A 14,963-nucleotide genomic window follows, 5' to 3' on the forward strand; every position below is an offset into this window, starting at 1 on the left:
GGAAGGGCAGGACGTGGCCTCGCTGGGGCGCAGTGTCCACACACAGCTCTTGCTCCCTCGCTGCCTGGGGCAGGGTCGGTGGCTCCTGGGGCAGGGCCCTCACCGCTGCTGTCTCAGCCTCCCGAAAGGGGCAAGGCTAGCACAGCCCTCGAGCAGCTGATACAGTAGGGTCATGAAACATACTGCACTCTACAAAATATCAAATGATTTATTTATATAAAATATAATACACAACAGTTGTACACATGCACACACCCACACGGTACTTTACCACAAATTTAGGCCGGTTATTTTCTTTAATTAAGTGTTATAATCTAGCACACGGTATCTTACAGTAATTTACATTAGTATCTGAAGACACAATGGGGAAGCTTTGATCATTCATTTATAAACCTTCCATAAATTACAAAAAGAAAGGCAGTCTGAAAAGTATGTATAAACAGTAAAAACAATTTACAAATGGACAAGAATTACAAAATAGTAACAGCCAATGACTGCCATCAATGTGTACGATTGTTTTTCTTGATATGCCAATATTGCAATTAATATTTGATTATCAACTGTTGCAGCCTTTTTATTGGCTACAGCTTGTGTCTAACGCAGTTTTTCACTTCTTACTTTAGACATGCACTTTATCTTGAATCTGACATCAGCAATATGAAAATGCCTTTTAGGACTGTACCTCCACAGGAAAAGAGGTTGGAGAGTAAAGGGTTTTTTTTTTATTGTGGAGTATTTGTGTTGTTTTGCTTGGGTTTTTTTTTTCCTGGTAATTCAGAACAGTGAACCAGGAACTCCAAAACTGGAGGTTGTATGGTTGAAACTGGGTGAGTCTCTGAATAACTTGCACTGTATCTGATTTCAGTTTAGTGAAAATGTTGACAAAAGAAATCGATACAAGGGGTTTGGGTTGGAAAAAAAAAAAAAAACAAACAAAAGAAGCAAAAACCAAAAAGAAAGCATTTTGCACAGCACTTTCAAACTTCCAGGAGTTACATCAGACATTGAATGGAGTCAATAACATAGTACTTGATCTTAAATTACCATGTTTTAGGGAAGATGAAGACAGTTGAATACACAGTACATACAAAGTATACGCTGTATATTTATTAGACAGTACAAATCATTGTGCATTAATAAGGCAAAACATCAAGGCTGATAAACTAGGAGTTTCAAGACCATTTTTATGTATGATAAAGGTTAGATACAGTGGGGTGATCTCTCTGAACCAGGAATCAAGGAATAGAGTTTTCTTCCCCCCACTCATGGTTAGAGGAGACTAAAGGCTGAGATTTATCCAGTGGAGTTGGCAGGTGTTGAGTTGACTTCAAATAAAACCATGTTCTTCTGGTCTTAATCCCACAATTATTTTTTTTTAAGAAAAAAATGTAACAAATAATCCACTTCCTTTTTTCTTGCTGTTTTGATTAAGCAATTCACATGATTCTATTGATGTCAGAGTTAAAAATGTAAAGGTTTGGTAAAGTTGTACTGCATAGTCATGAAAGCCCTAGTTTTGACGTTTAAAAAAAAAAAAAAAATACACAGACTGGAAGCTTTACAAGTTGTCCAGGAGTACATGAATCATTTCACTGCACCAAGCTTTTTCAGCAGTTTCTTGCCTTTGGAAAGCAGCCCCTTTTTCTTTTTCGAGGACATATCCCTGCCTCTCCCGGGACTACCAGACCCCATAGGTGACGGAGGTGACCCAGAATGGAGATGAACTGTGGGGGATGGTGCTCTCCGTGATGTACCTGTATTCTCAGGAGGAACCTATTAGGTACATTGTTATAATTTATTGAATGTTTGAAAGCTTAAAAGCTATTATCATCAAGAAAGTTGGTAACATCACTTGTCCCATTACCCACTTAAACAAAAGGGCTGATTCCTTTCTTTCTTGTGGCTTAAAATACTGTATGGGCTTACGGAAAATACATAAATTTTGAGGAAAAAGTATAGACAACAGGAAATGCTCCAGTAGGGCCCTGTTTTGGTTATACTTTTTTAAAGAAAGAGTTGGATACACTTGTTTTGCCATAGTTCTGGCCACAAAAGCCACAAAACTGGTTTTGGTTTTGCATTTCAGTACTCTGATAGTACGAAAATGAAGAGAGATACTTGTAGCTATAGATTTAAGAAAAATAAATGTCTTAATTACAGATTAGCAATCTATAGAACTCAAACTGTTTTCAGAAGAAATTACTTAAAATGCTACATGATCACTTATTTTTTTAATGTTCTTTAAATGCCTTTTATTTAAAATTGGCTAGCAAACTTTACGTACATATTTGAGAAGATGGCACACTGGCTTAAAAAAAAAAAAAAAAGGAAAAAGAAAAAGCTAAAATGAACCTTAATTGCAATCAAAGAAAGCTTAAAGACCCTGACTGCTTGATGTGTATGCTGCAGCTATGAGGTTGCTGAATGAAGGTGAATACTTGTACGATAGTTAGATGACAGCATTCCTAAATATTTTAAACAGCTATTTTTTTTCAATCGTCAAAAGCACTTGAATGAAAATGCTAAAACTACTTCTACTCAGCCTATCCTAACTACAGTGCCTGGCTGACAAAATGTGCTCCTATCAATTAAGATGATATTTTTGTAGTAGAATCCATGCCTTAGGGACCCCTGTTACTTGTAGTTCAAGTTAAAACATTAGCGATTTACTGGCTTGTGCAACAGTGAGTTAAGCAAAGGGGCTTCAAGCCTACTTTGATTTTAAATCAAGGTCTAATTCTAATGAAAAAAATAAAAAAACCAACTTGGTAAAGCACCCCAACGTACACCTGAAGATACCATATATTTAGTCTAATGCATTCATTCGGTGAGCTGCATGGCTCATACTGAGACTTTTATTGCATTGGTAAACCAAACAGTTGCTAGTATTTCAAATGTGCACTTTCTAGGAAAATCTGAGTAAATTGTACCATATGAAGGGATTTTTTCAGAATTGTTGAATAGTTGGTCTTAGGCAAACTGGGGTATAATCGATTGTGGAAAACACATTTTAAGGCAGACAATTTAAGTAGCTGTATTTGAGTGTAATGAGTTTCAAAACCAACTATACCCTTGTAAACTACAGTACGTATCAGCTTACGTTTCGTTTGTATGTTCTTTAAGGGTTGGGGGTGTTGTGCTTTTCTCTTGATACAGGAGCTTGGAATTTTTATGTCCCAGGTTGGCTAACAATGCAATATGCAGCTTTTGTTTGTAGGGTAGTTAGACATCCAACTCTCCTTTCTACGTAAACATAAACATTTAGCTCATGAAGAAATATGTTCCAAACGTTGACCTTCATAAAGTGAGGTCTAATTGATGTCTTTCTAAGGATTCCTTTTTAAAGGATTTGTCTCCTAAAAAAACTAAATTGACTTGACTAGATACAGTAAGAACATACAGCCTATTCTTGTGGCCAAGGATTTTGGAGACATATTTCTTTTTTTTTTTTTTTCCCCACAATTAAGTTTCAAGACTTGCATTAGATAGCCAGGTAGCTTTAATTGAAATCTCTATTGGTATCTTCAGTTGCTCACTTACGTGAAGGCTACATTGCCTTATTAAGGTGTGAAATGAACACTCTTCTTCTGTTTCCAAGCAGATGAGCAAAGAAATAAAAATATATATAAAATATATAATATATAAAAGTATTGCAGTGATGAAACAAAACCAAAAATGAGATACTCTAAACATGATTAGTCTTTCATAAAAGGGAAGTCTCTGGGCAGTTAACTCATGCCAGTTGGAATAGGAAGTCATAAGGATTAAAATCAGCTGCATTTACAACTTGTATTTAAGGGAGCGCTTGTACCAGCCTTTCGTCCACAAGAACTTCCGCTTTCATCTAGGTATTGCATGTACTAAGAGTAGTTTAGAAGCATTAGGAAGTAACTACTTTCACCAGGGAAAAGCTGCTTAAACTCAGATTATAATTGAAGGTACTGGAATGACTGCAATCAAATGGTAAATTTAGTTTCTTCATTTACAAATGTAACGAGCTAGCAGAAGGCTAAGTCAAGTCATCTTTCTTTATGTTTTGTTTTATATATCTGAAAGTTAATTTTAAATGGGCAAATGGATTTAAAATGTTAAAAGTAATGTCTAAATTATATATGAGACAAAATGGAATGGAAAATAAAAATTTAAGTTTTTCTTATTTGGTTGCTTACCCTTTTTGCTTTTGTACGCATCGGTGTATCGTGAACGTATCGCGAGGGTGCATCAGACAGATAGACTTCAACATCGTCAGGCACTTCTTCAAGAAAGTTGGAAGGAACCAGCCCCTTCTGTCCGTTAAGTTCACCCTGCAACGTGATGAGAGTGTCAGTGACTGAATTAAAGAGAATGTAGGTTCCCAAGAAGGTCAGGAAATACTTCTGGCCATTTAAAGCCTTTGAGGCAGAGGAAATCCCCATCTTGGGTCATGTGGGTCCTCACACACTTCTGAAGCTCAGAGGAGGGGGCGCATGTCATGGAGAGCAAACACACCCCCCTGTTCCTGCTCTGGAGCAGCACGACCTGAGTTCCCACAGCCCTCAGCACTGCACAGCCTGCAGGCACTTCTGAGGCCATCAGAGTATCCTTTGGGTCTCAACTTCTAAAATGTGTCTGAGGCAGCTGGGCCCATGTTCTGTGGCCAACCTGCCATGGAAACGGAAAACACCAGCTCAAGAGGCAGAGCAGCAGCTGCTACCAGCTAACAAGGAGTGCAGCTGGGCAGGCAACACTGGAACAGGGTCTCCCACAATTAAACTCTTCCTCTTCTTAAAGGAATGACAAAGTCAGGTAACTAGTGCTTAAATGACTACTGTTATTTTAATCAAATAACTTTATCATAGGGACAAGCTGGATCTAGGGGTTTTTTAAATGTTTTCTGCCCATTAGAAGCCATTCACACCTTTGCATAGGTACCTGTACAATCAAAAGGCACTTTCCAGCAAACTAAATGAGCCAACTACTACTTAGAAAATGCCAGAGGCAGCTCTGAGCTGCACAACCACCCTAAAAACAGGCGCTGAAGGGCAGCATGACCTCGGGGGCCGTGCGGTCCCTGCAGCAGCAGGTCCCCTCCCTCTGACGGTGCTCCCAGGCTCGCCCTGGGGGTTGGTGTTATTGTTAAATTGGGATCACGGCTCTTCCCACAACAGGCCAGCAGGAACGGGGGCCTGAAATCCCCCCGGCTCTCAGCAAACCGCTCACGCTGGTGCGGATGGCTCGAACCGTGTGGCAGGGACCAAACAGAAGCCAACTTACATAGTAAAACCCATCTTCATCGATCTCGCCAAAGACAGTGATGATGTCCCCTGTGCAGAACGTCAGCTCGGCCTGCGGGAGAGGGAACACATGACAGCACATGTTTTGTTAGGCAAAGGTTAACGTTTTCTTTATTAATCCATTAATATTTTTTTAATCCATTAATATTTTCCCCTCTTTTCTGCAGCACAGAGCTGCTGCACTGAAGTAGTGGAGCTACGCTGGATTCTGGTCAATAAAGGCTTCGTAATGGGCATCTCCAGTCTCCCATTTGCAAACACCGTAGGGGCCTCTTTTTTAATTGCCTGTGGTTTAAATGTAATTTAATTAGTTTTTTTAACTTATTTTTAATTTCCTGTGGCCATGGGAAAGAGAACAAATAAAATATTTGCAACATCTCAGTAAAATTCCCTTGATTTGTTGCCCAAACTGCTTTAAAACACCATAATTTAGAACCAGGTTTGATTCAGTGAGAAATACCAGACAACTCTGGCTGCATTTTAAAGCACCAAGCGCCACGTATTTCAAAATTCACTTTGCTATTGAAAAAAATTCCAAATTGTTCTACAGTTCGCCAATTAAAAAAAAAAAAGCTGAGGAAGCTCCTAGGGCTGTGGTATTTTTTGAGAGCTTTGAGTGTACCCTGACATTCTTCCCACAATGTGTATATAATGAAAACTGCATCAACTCCTGACTGAGGAACTTGCCGTGTAACATCAAAGACAATGTAAAAAGTGATGCTATTGCTGCTGGTAACAGATACGGAGAGCTGGGAGACTGCATGTGGGTAAATGGAAGATAAACCCATAATGAAGATCCAGCTAATGGTCGCTGGTTTTTAAATGACAATCTAGCTAATGCTCCGTTGTTAAGATGTCCTTACATGGTTATAAAAAGAAGATTATAAACAAGACAGATATTCATGAAAGCTCAGATGCATCAATTAAGGGAAAAATACAATATAGTCTGACTGCTGTTCTACTGTGCTATATTGTTGTGTTTGGGTTGTGGCGGAGAGCTGCTTTTTGGAGGAATTGTAGGTTACAGAGATTGGAAAACGTGTCACTACCAACTTGTCAGCATGAGCTAGGACACGTCTCAAAAATAATCATGTTCTTGTGTGGAAACATACAAAAGAAATTTTAACAATAATTGGAAAATAATAATTCCCTACTATTTATAGCTCCATGCTTTTTTCCTTATAGACTTTTCTTGTATGCATATGTATACACATATATTGCACAACATATAGTCATAGCTGACTGTATAATGCATTGAGCCATATTAAATAAATCCTACAAAGGATATTCAAAGGATATTCCTTGATTTTGTTAGAAAAAGAACCATAAATCTACTTGTACAGAAGTCATAAGCTTGATATATACATCTGCCCAAAAACACTTGACCAATGTTTGCAATTCTGAACTTTTTCTTTTTTGGCACATCCACTGTAAATGTGTAATAGTGCTTCTCAATACCAACTATGTTACAGCTCCATAAACAATAAACACAGGAAATGGTTCTGTCACTACCTCCACATCAACGTTAGGAGAACTTTCTCTTGGATCATAATCGTACAGCGCCACCATCCTTCGCGTAGACACGGAATGCTGTCTGCCACTCCGCCTGTTTCTTTCTGTTCCAGTCACAAGGAGAGGAAGGGAAGGAAAGCTATCAAAGTTATTTTGAAAAGAAAAACAAGGTGCAACTTTTCCCCACATCATTTTCACAACAGCGCAGTAACAATGTTGATATTTCTCTAGCACAGTGATAAAAGGTCACGGGTTACCAAACCTATTAACACAGATAAAGGTTTCAAAACAGCATGTACTTTTCATAAATAATTTTTTAACAGTTTCTTTATTCTAAGCCACTGAATCCTCTGAACAATATTGTCTGCAAAACTAATGTTCTGAAATTTTCAGCCATTCCTGGTTGTAAGAGTCAGATGTTACCAGGGTATACAAAGCCAAACAGTCAAAATTCATGTTTGTTTCATTTTATTCAAGCTTCCACATTTACTGTCTATTCCCTTCCCCCCTCCTAATCACAAGGAATTTTGTGCCTGGGATTATTCTTCAACTTTCTGCTGGGAAACTGGAAGGAGAAACGGACACTCTCAGCTGTCCCAAGACAAAAGTGGCTACCCATTACGCAAGCGGCTTGCAATATTTTCAAGACTAACTACAAAAACACGTTCCAAAGTACCATTTAATTTTACAGGTTTCCTTTGTGAGGGAACAAAAGGAAAGGAGTAAAATTTGTAGTTTCCAGGAACCACACAAAAATGCTTACTGACTGATGCTAAACATTTACAGAGAAGTCCGAAAGGGGCTTCACTCTAAATTTGAATGCTAGCAGCATGATTCTTGCGGATGATTGCTGTAGCAAGAGAAACATGCTTGTTAGTGCTACTTACAGACAGGCATTGAGGGCAGGTCTGATGGCGTTAGGCAGTGTGACAAAGGAAACCTGGGGCTGGGAGGCACCTACGGCTGTGCCGGCAGGAGGGGGAACACTAAGGGTTCGGCTAACGCAGGAGCGGACACGGAGCGTGGCATGTGCTCCCAGCTGTGACATCGCCCACCGGCTGGCACGGAAGCTCTCTCCCGTTCGCAGTGGGTGGTTTGGCATTATTTTCCCAGCTACCAGTGCAAGGGATTTGCACAGAACACAAGGAGAGATCCAAAATGAAGGCACGGGCTGTAACAGACATGGGACCCGATCCCCCTGATTCCCCAAAGCCTGGACCAACTGACACCTAAACGATTGTCTCAGAGTTGCACTTTCCGCTCTGAAGTAATTCTCTGGGGCAAGACACTGCTCAGGGTCAAGGGCCCCTCTACGACCAAGGAAAGAATCCAAAAAGGACCCTGTATGTAAGTGCTATGTGACAATATTTTCCAACTTCTGGTTTCCAAAGTTCAAAGGCATAAAAAAAAAAAAAATAAATCTAGACAGCTCAAATCATTTCAGCTAATTTACAGCTTGAATCAAATTATTGGTTCTTAGCACAGACCTCTTTTAGACTTTCTGGATCTGCGGTGTACAGAGCGTGTGCTCTCTTTGAAACGGTCACAGCTGACTTCAGGAAAGGAATGCATACAAATAAAAGAAGAAAAGATATGAAGCTGTTCAAAGTTCTGTTTTTAAGGATTTAATGTGGGCAAAGGATTAAGAAAAATATAGTCATATGAACACAGCATGTAAAGTGTCTGATATGACATTAAAAATATGAGTTACGAGACAGACTGGCAATTAGAGCCTGTTTCTGCTAAAAATCCACGTGGGCAGCCTCTGTGACAGTGAGGGTCTGAGCACGTGGATCTCTGCTATTCAAAATTTAAAATTAAGCCAAACTAACTATTCTTTCCCAATCCATTAGTAAGAGTGTTTGTTGTTTTTTTGTTTTTTAAATGGCTAACAATTTAAATCCATATTAAAGAGAAAATACATGATGCTTTTAAAGTGCTAAAATATTTAAAGGTGAACTGCTAGGGGTAGGTTGCTAACAGCTTGCTCAGAAACGTCCCAGGATAAAAAGAATTGCTTCAATATGTAAGGCAGGGCAACGTTTCTGTCAGAAATTGCCTCTCCCTCTTTCCAAGATAAAGGCGTTCTGATTTCTCAGCTATTTCAGGAGACACTGCCAGTTGAGCACAACAAAAAAATCCAATTATATTTGCAAAATATGACTGTTAGACAGCCAAAGTATTCAAATTGTGGGGAGTTATGTAGATTAGTGGTTTCATTTTCACAAGTGTTCTGTATCAACAGCTCGCTGACTTTGGTAAGAGCTGAGAGCACTGAGCAGGACTTGAAGCAGTAAGTTTCAACAGTAGCTGTTCAGGAAGGTATTTTCTGTACCCACATGTGACCTCATTGCTAGAAGCAGAAATACATTTAGACACTTAATCCCTTCAGGCCCCCAGCTGCATTTACAGATGTACCTAGAGCAGGTCAGGTATCTCATTCTACTAGACTTCAGCTGATGCAGTCCCGTGCTAAAGCAACGCCTTGTGCAGAATAATGCTGTAGGCAGCCAACCTACTCAGGCACATCTGTAGGTCCCACCGTGTGCCTATCCCAGGTTTCTGTCCTGTAAACGTACACGTAGGTGTATGCACTATACCTAGAGGAGCAGATGGGCAGTGGGGTTTACAAGTGCACGTGGGTGGGAGGATTCGTTGCGTTTATGTGGCATAAGTAAATAAATACACAGATTTGAATTAAGAACTCAATTAAGCATTTAAGAACTTAAATTATCTTTCCCTTTCATGGACAATGGAGAATTTTAAAATATCTCAATATCTTAAAAGAACAACAAAAAATAATTTGTCTCACATTTACTAATACAATTTTGGAAACGATAAGGTTTTATTCAATCTAAGAAAACAATTGTAGAAGATTTCTTTGTTTTTTTAGCAACCACTTTTACAGTTCACTTTTAAACAGGACTGAACCAATTCCAGCCCTTTATACTCTCTGAATCACATTGAAAAATTTAAAACATATTGAGATAGTTGTATGAAATTTATTTTCAGAAAGAAATCTAAGTTACTTGCATTGTGTATCTGTGTACAACACTGAACCAATGATGTAACACAAGTGGTTCATAACACAGAATTGTTTGGCCAAACTCTGCTTTTTAAAGGGTTTGTTACTGCAATATCCATAAAATCTCATCATATGTAGTGCTATCCCAAATAAGATTACACATAACCCTTTGCCACCATCCCTTTAAATTATTGGTAAAGTAGGAAAATGTAGAAGAGTAAAAATAACAACAAATAAGTGATTCTTTTTATGCTTTGCAGCAGTGAGCGTATCACAAAGCACCTCAGCACAGCACACTCCAAAGCACAGGGATCATGTTCTGTGTCTAGAAATCTTTCAGGTGACAAACCCCGTTTTTTTTTTTTTACATCAGAAAGGAAAGTAATGAGTGGTGTGGTGAAGATACAAGTCCTCATTTGCAGCAAAAGATGTGACCAATATTAAATATTAGTTGAGTAAAGTCATCCAAATACTGACACAGAATGTATCCCATGGTGGGTGTAGTAAACTGCTGTAAAATTTAGATGCATCTGCATATAGTAAAAACAAAAGGCAAAGCGTGTCCAGCCAAGTTAATAGCACCCAAAAGTTAGGAGAAGTGAAGCGTATGTATTTTCCCTTACCAATTTTCTCAACTGGTGTGTTCAAAGGAAGAAAGCCTTGTTTTAGAAGCTGATCCATCATCTCTTCATCATCTGCTTGGATCTCAGAAACCATATTACATGGGATAAGGCCAATTCTTGTACAGGTTTCTCCACGATAGAATCCATCAGCATCTTTGTCCCCATAAACCTATTATTCAAAGAGTGATAATGTCAGTCAATAAAGGTTTTAGCATTTAGGAATTTTAAAGCAGGCTAAATGGTTACTAAAGCATAGACAGATGACTACAGTTTGGATGGGGAATATTAGTTTTTGACTACTCTGACTTATGTTACAAAACTGGAATTGTTATGTTAATTTGAATTATGGCTTCAGATACATAAGCAGAATTTGGACTTGTTAGCAGTGAAATACACAAAAAGTGAGAGACACCATTAAAAGTCATCAGTTTCTCCCTGTGCTGAGCCAACAGTGTACTTACAGGTTTACACTGATGTTTATGGAATTATTCACATGGCACTTCAAAATGAAGCATTTGCAAAACTGTGCCAAGCTATTTTGAATAGAGCAACTTGTGTATGATCAAAAATGCCTAACTAATACTTAATATACTTGATATATGTGCTTAAGCTCTGCTACTGTCTTTCCAGAAAACAGGAATTAAGGTGTAAAAGTAGCATGAATTTTCATCAGTGAGAACAGGTAAATCCAAAATTTCTCTTAAGCTCTAAAAATGCAGTCAATTCATAAAGGCTACTAATGACACAAAGGCCTAGATCAAGGCCTGTACTAAACAAATATGATGTTCTTAAGGCCTAACTGATGTCTGAGTTTACACTGTTCCTTGTTTAGGCTCAATCAATTGTTTTTTCTTTCTTTTCTTTAAAAACAAACAAAAACCCCCAAACCAATCCCATCAGTCCAAACCCGAGTTCATTAAAACTGACCGTTGAACTGCCTCAACATTCTACAGCAGGAACGTTTTTCACTTTTAACCACTATATATCCATGACTTACCTGGCACCACTACTACTTCACACAGTACAGCACACGTGACTGTAACACACGTACGGGACAGGCTTCATACAGCTCATGGCGGAACTGACCCTCCACCATCCCACTGCTCAGGTAATGTATGAAAAGTATTTTGAAAATGCAAACTAATCCATCTTCAAAACAATTTGATAAGAAACTCAAAAGCAGCAGATGACATAGTAATCACCATGGTCCCAAATATAAAATAAACATCACTGAGAGTAAATATCTGATGTGGGATCTCTCTAGACTTTTCAGTGACAAACATGTACATATTTGTGAAGAAATAATTAAAATACCTGAGTGAAATGAACATTCTTGCAAAGAAAAGTAAGCTCTTAAGTTCCGTATTTTTGGCATAAATCTTATATCATGTAAGGAGGTAAGCAAAATATCTAACACGGTACTTAACATAAAAAAAATTGTGATTTAGGAGATGGACATTTGTGTTAGGATCCAATCCAACAGAGTGGAAGGCAACCAGTATTTTAATAGCCTAAGTTACAATTTTATCTTTGAAAAGGGCAGTGTAACAAACGAGTCTATATTTTTTCAGGTTCTGTTTCAGATCACACTTAAATCTCAATTACCCTCAGACTACCAGCAGCTGTTCCTTCTGCCTCTCTCACTTCTGCCCATTTTGCATCAGATCGATTAGATACAAGGTCGCTGGAGGAGCTGCTTACATTTGCTGATCCAGCAGAAAAATCTGGTAGCTTTTTAAAATCAGCAGACTGAACAAATTTGCTTTGCAGCTGCAGTCATGAGATGAGGCGAGCTGGGATACAGGGCTGGCTAAAAACATCGACAGGGCCCAACACCGTCCCTGTCACCTGAAACAGGGCCGATTTGTCTTCTGCACCCTGTTTAAGGGCAGCTTGTCTATTTTACACCAAGCAGGCAGAACAGGGAGTGGTTTTCCTGGTTTCAGAAGAGGATGACTCAGGAAGAGAAATACCTAACTTCTGGGCTTTAATTGATCTGAAGTGTGTACTAGTGAGGAGTGTTCAGCATTTAAAAAAATACAGCAGCTCTGGTAGGTACAAAGGTACAACACTAAGCACTTTTGTGGTACCTCTGCAGCAAAAACACCCCCTCTGAAGCAGTTTTTCCTGCAGGGTTTGTGGCAATGGACATAGGAGGCTTCAGAGTCACAATTTTGGTCTTAGCACCTAAATCTCTAATTGAGTCTGCCCCTTGCTATCTATAGCAACTTTGGGAGTTTTGCCCATTACTTCATTATTTTTAAGCCATTAGCACTAGATGTCAGGTTCCAGATCCAGTGAGATTTACAGCCTGAACCTCTGGAGGAAAAAAACCTTGGACTCTAGTCACACAACTTGCTTTATCCATGGAACAAAGAAGACCCTGTTTGTAAAACTGGGTCCTTTGTTTCCTTTGTTTTTAGATCCCACCTTAATGATCTGTCCTTCTTTAAAGGGCAGCTCTTCCTCTGCAGCATCGGGATTTGGGGACATTGTCAGCGGATCGTAGTCAAAGAGTGCAACAAATATTCGAGTAGAAATATCTTCTGTGCCAGGATCTGTTTCTGATTCTTCATAAATATCTGGAGAAAGATGGTCATGACCACCATAGCCATCTATGAAAGTAAATTCAGAAAAGAACAATTCAGTCATACAAGTTGGCCTCATCTTTCAATTATTCCAGTTAATATTTGAAAAAAGTTTGGCATTTCAGTGAAAAAGACCCAGTAACTTAATGCATGTCCTATTAAGCTTGGTGCTTGTTGGTTTTTTTTTAATTAGCAAGTTATTTTTTTAAAAAGAATATACAATCTGCATGCACTGAATGTGGTGCTGATCTACACCACACTGACATTTACACATGTGAATAGAGCTCAGGTAAGAAAGCAATTTTTGTTAGGTTTACTAGAGTTTGCCATAAATTAATGAAGCATGTCAAGAGTGACATGATCAGTCTGATAGGCTTCATCATTACTGCAAAAATAACCATGCTTTGGATCCACCTGTTTTCCAGCACAGCTGCTTCTGCTCTTCATGGACACAAGAAAGCACATCCCAGCTGTGTTGACATACCATGTTTTAGGTACCAGGTTTAAAACATGGTTATAACCTCTTCTCTCCAGACAGACAAGAAGAAATATATTTCAGCAGTGTTAGTTATGCCAGGGTTGGAATTACACTGCCTATGATTTTGTTTAAACACAGTCAATAGTTAACAAAGTCAGCAGTGCCCCAAACCAACCCAAACACTAACAAGATGTGTTAAAATCCAGGAGAAATGGTTAGCTATGACTGCATTTAACCATAAGATCATTAGGAAAGATCATCCACGATTATCACAGCACTTGAGACTGCACTGAACTCTGTCCACTGCAGGGTACCAAATCAATTAGGACAGAAAAAATGAGAATTGAGGTTTTGTCTCATACATCTTTCAGACTTTTCCAATGACCCGAAGAACACGTTTAGTCCATGATTCAACAACATACCTAAGGATGGACTTCAGTAAAACTGAATTCGAAAATTAGGCCAAAATGGCTAACAATGAGTGTTTTGATCGATGGGTTTCAAAGGCTTTTGTTTTGAAAGAGCACGTGGCAGCGCTTTCCAAAAAACAGGCTCTTTCAAGACATATGAAATTGAAGTCCCCAAAAATAAAGCTCTCAAACTCACAAGCCACTTCTGAAAAACTTGGCTTATTGTGCAAGTCCCGCTAACTTCGGTGGGAGTCACGTACTTTTGTTCTTTGCTGAATCAACACTTATCATCCAGTTTACAAGATCCTTCACAATGAATAAATTGAGAAAGCAATGTTATGAATTATGATGAAAATGTAGTTCAACTATATAAAAATTTTCCCAAACAATTTTCATATTAATACAATTTTTACCGTAATCACCTCTTGCAAATTAAAGACTCCCATTTTTGGAAATAGTTTGAACAATCAATATGGAACATTTTAGATAAAATTCCTTTCTTTACCTCTACATCAGACGCATTTTATTCAACATTTGATATTTTTAAACTACCAGAAAAAAGTTTCGGATGGTCACAGCTTTAAGGGAACAGCTACTAACTCCTGGGTCCAGAGCGCAAGAAAGAATGTGAAAAGGGAAAAAATGCAGAACAGCAAAAGGGCAGGGAAAAATTCCAGCCAAGAAGCTTTAGGCAGGCACAAAGCACAGAAAGGAAGTGTGGGAGAAGGGCACATGTGGGACAGAAAGCAATGGGACACAAAGGATGGGATTCTTTGTTCTGTTCTCCTCCCACAGTCAGGTTGCAGTCATTCTGTGGTTCATACTTGTAATGTAAAACAGGTGGGTTAAGGGGTGTTTTGTTTTTTACATTAAAAATATTGATTTTTGCATCCAACTCCAACTGCAGTTAATGGGGGTTAGGTGCAAACATGAATTATAGCCAAATGTATCTCTGTTAAAAGCACTGGTGTGTAACAATCTGACTCAGAATAGTCGTGTTTACTTCAGTGAACCAGCAAGCAAATAACCTCTTGATTAGTTCTTTAGCTATTTA

The 14,963-nt window shown here is 38.7% G+C and overlaps 1 protein-coding gene across 5 annotated transcripts in view; it reads right to left on the reverse strand.

Moving 5' to 3' along the window:
• Positions 1–183: 183 nt before the first annotated feature.
• The window catches only part of RIMBP2 (RIMS binding protein 2), a 115,463-nt gene continuing 100,683 nt past the window's right edge, over positions 184–14,963 (reverse strand). For 3 of the 5 annotated variants that reach the window (XM_074844248.1, XM_074844245.1, XM_074844244.1), the window contains 6 exons: positions 12,864–13,048; positions 10,434–10,602; positions 6,786–6,889; positions 5,254–5,325; positions 4,170–4,304; positions 184–1,773 (listed from right to left, as the gene is read on the reverse strand). In XM_074844248.1, the coding sequence (XP_074700349.1) occupies positions 1,585–1,773; positions 4,170–4,304; positions 5,254–5,325; positions 6,786–6,889; positions 10,434–10,602; positions 12,864–13,048 (854 nt within the window). In that variant the 3' untranslated portion in view covers positions 184–1,584. Of the gene's footprint in view, positions 3,588–4,169; positions 4,305–5,253; positions 5,326–6,785; positions 6,890–8,272; positions 8,339–10,433; positions 10,603–12,863; positions 13,049–14,963 lie in introns of all 5 variants that reach the window. The other 2 variants (XM_074844247.1, XM_074844246.1) reach the window with 2 other exon arrangements.

This window comes from Strix aluco, chromosome 18, assembly GCF_031877795.1.
Source record: "Strix aluco isolate bStrAlu1 chromosome 18, bStrAlu1.hap1, whole genome shotgun sequence".
NCBI classification, from domain to species: Eukaryota; Metazoa; Chordata; class Aves; order Strigiformes; family Strigidae; genus Strix; species Strix aluco.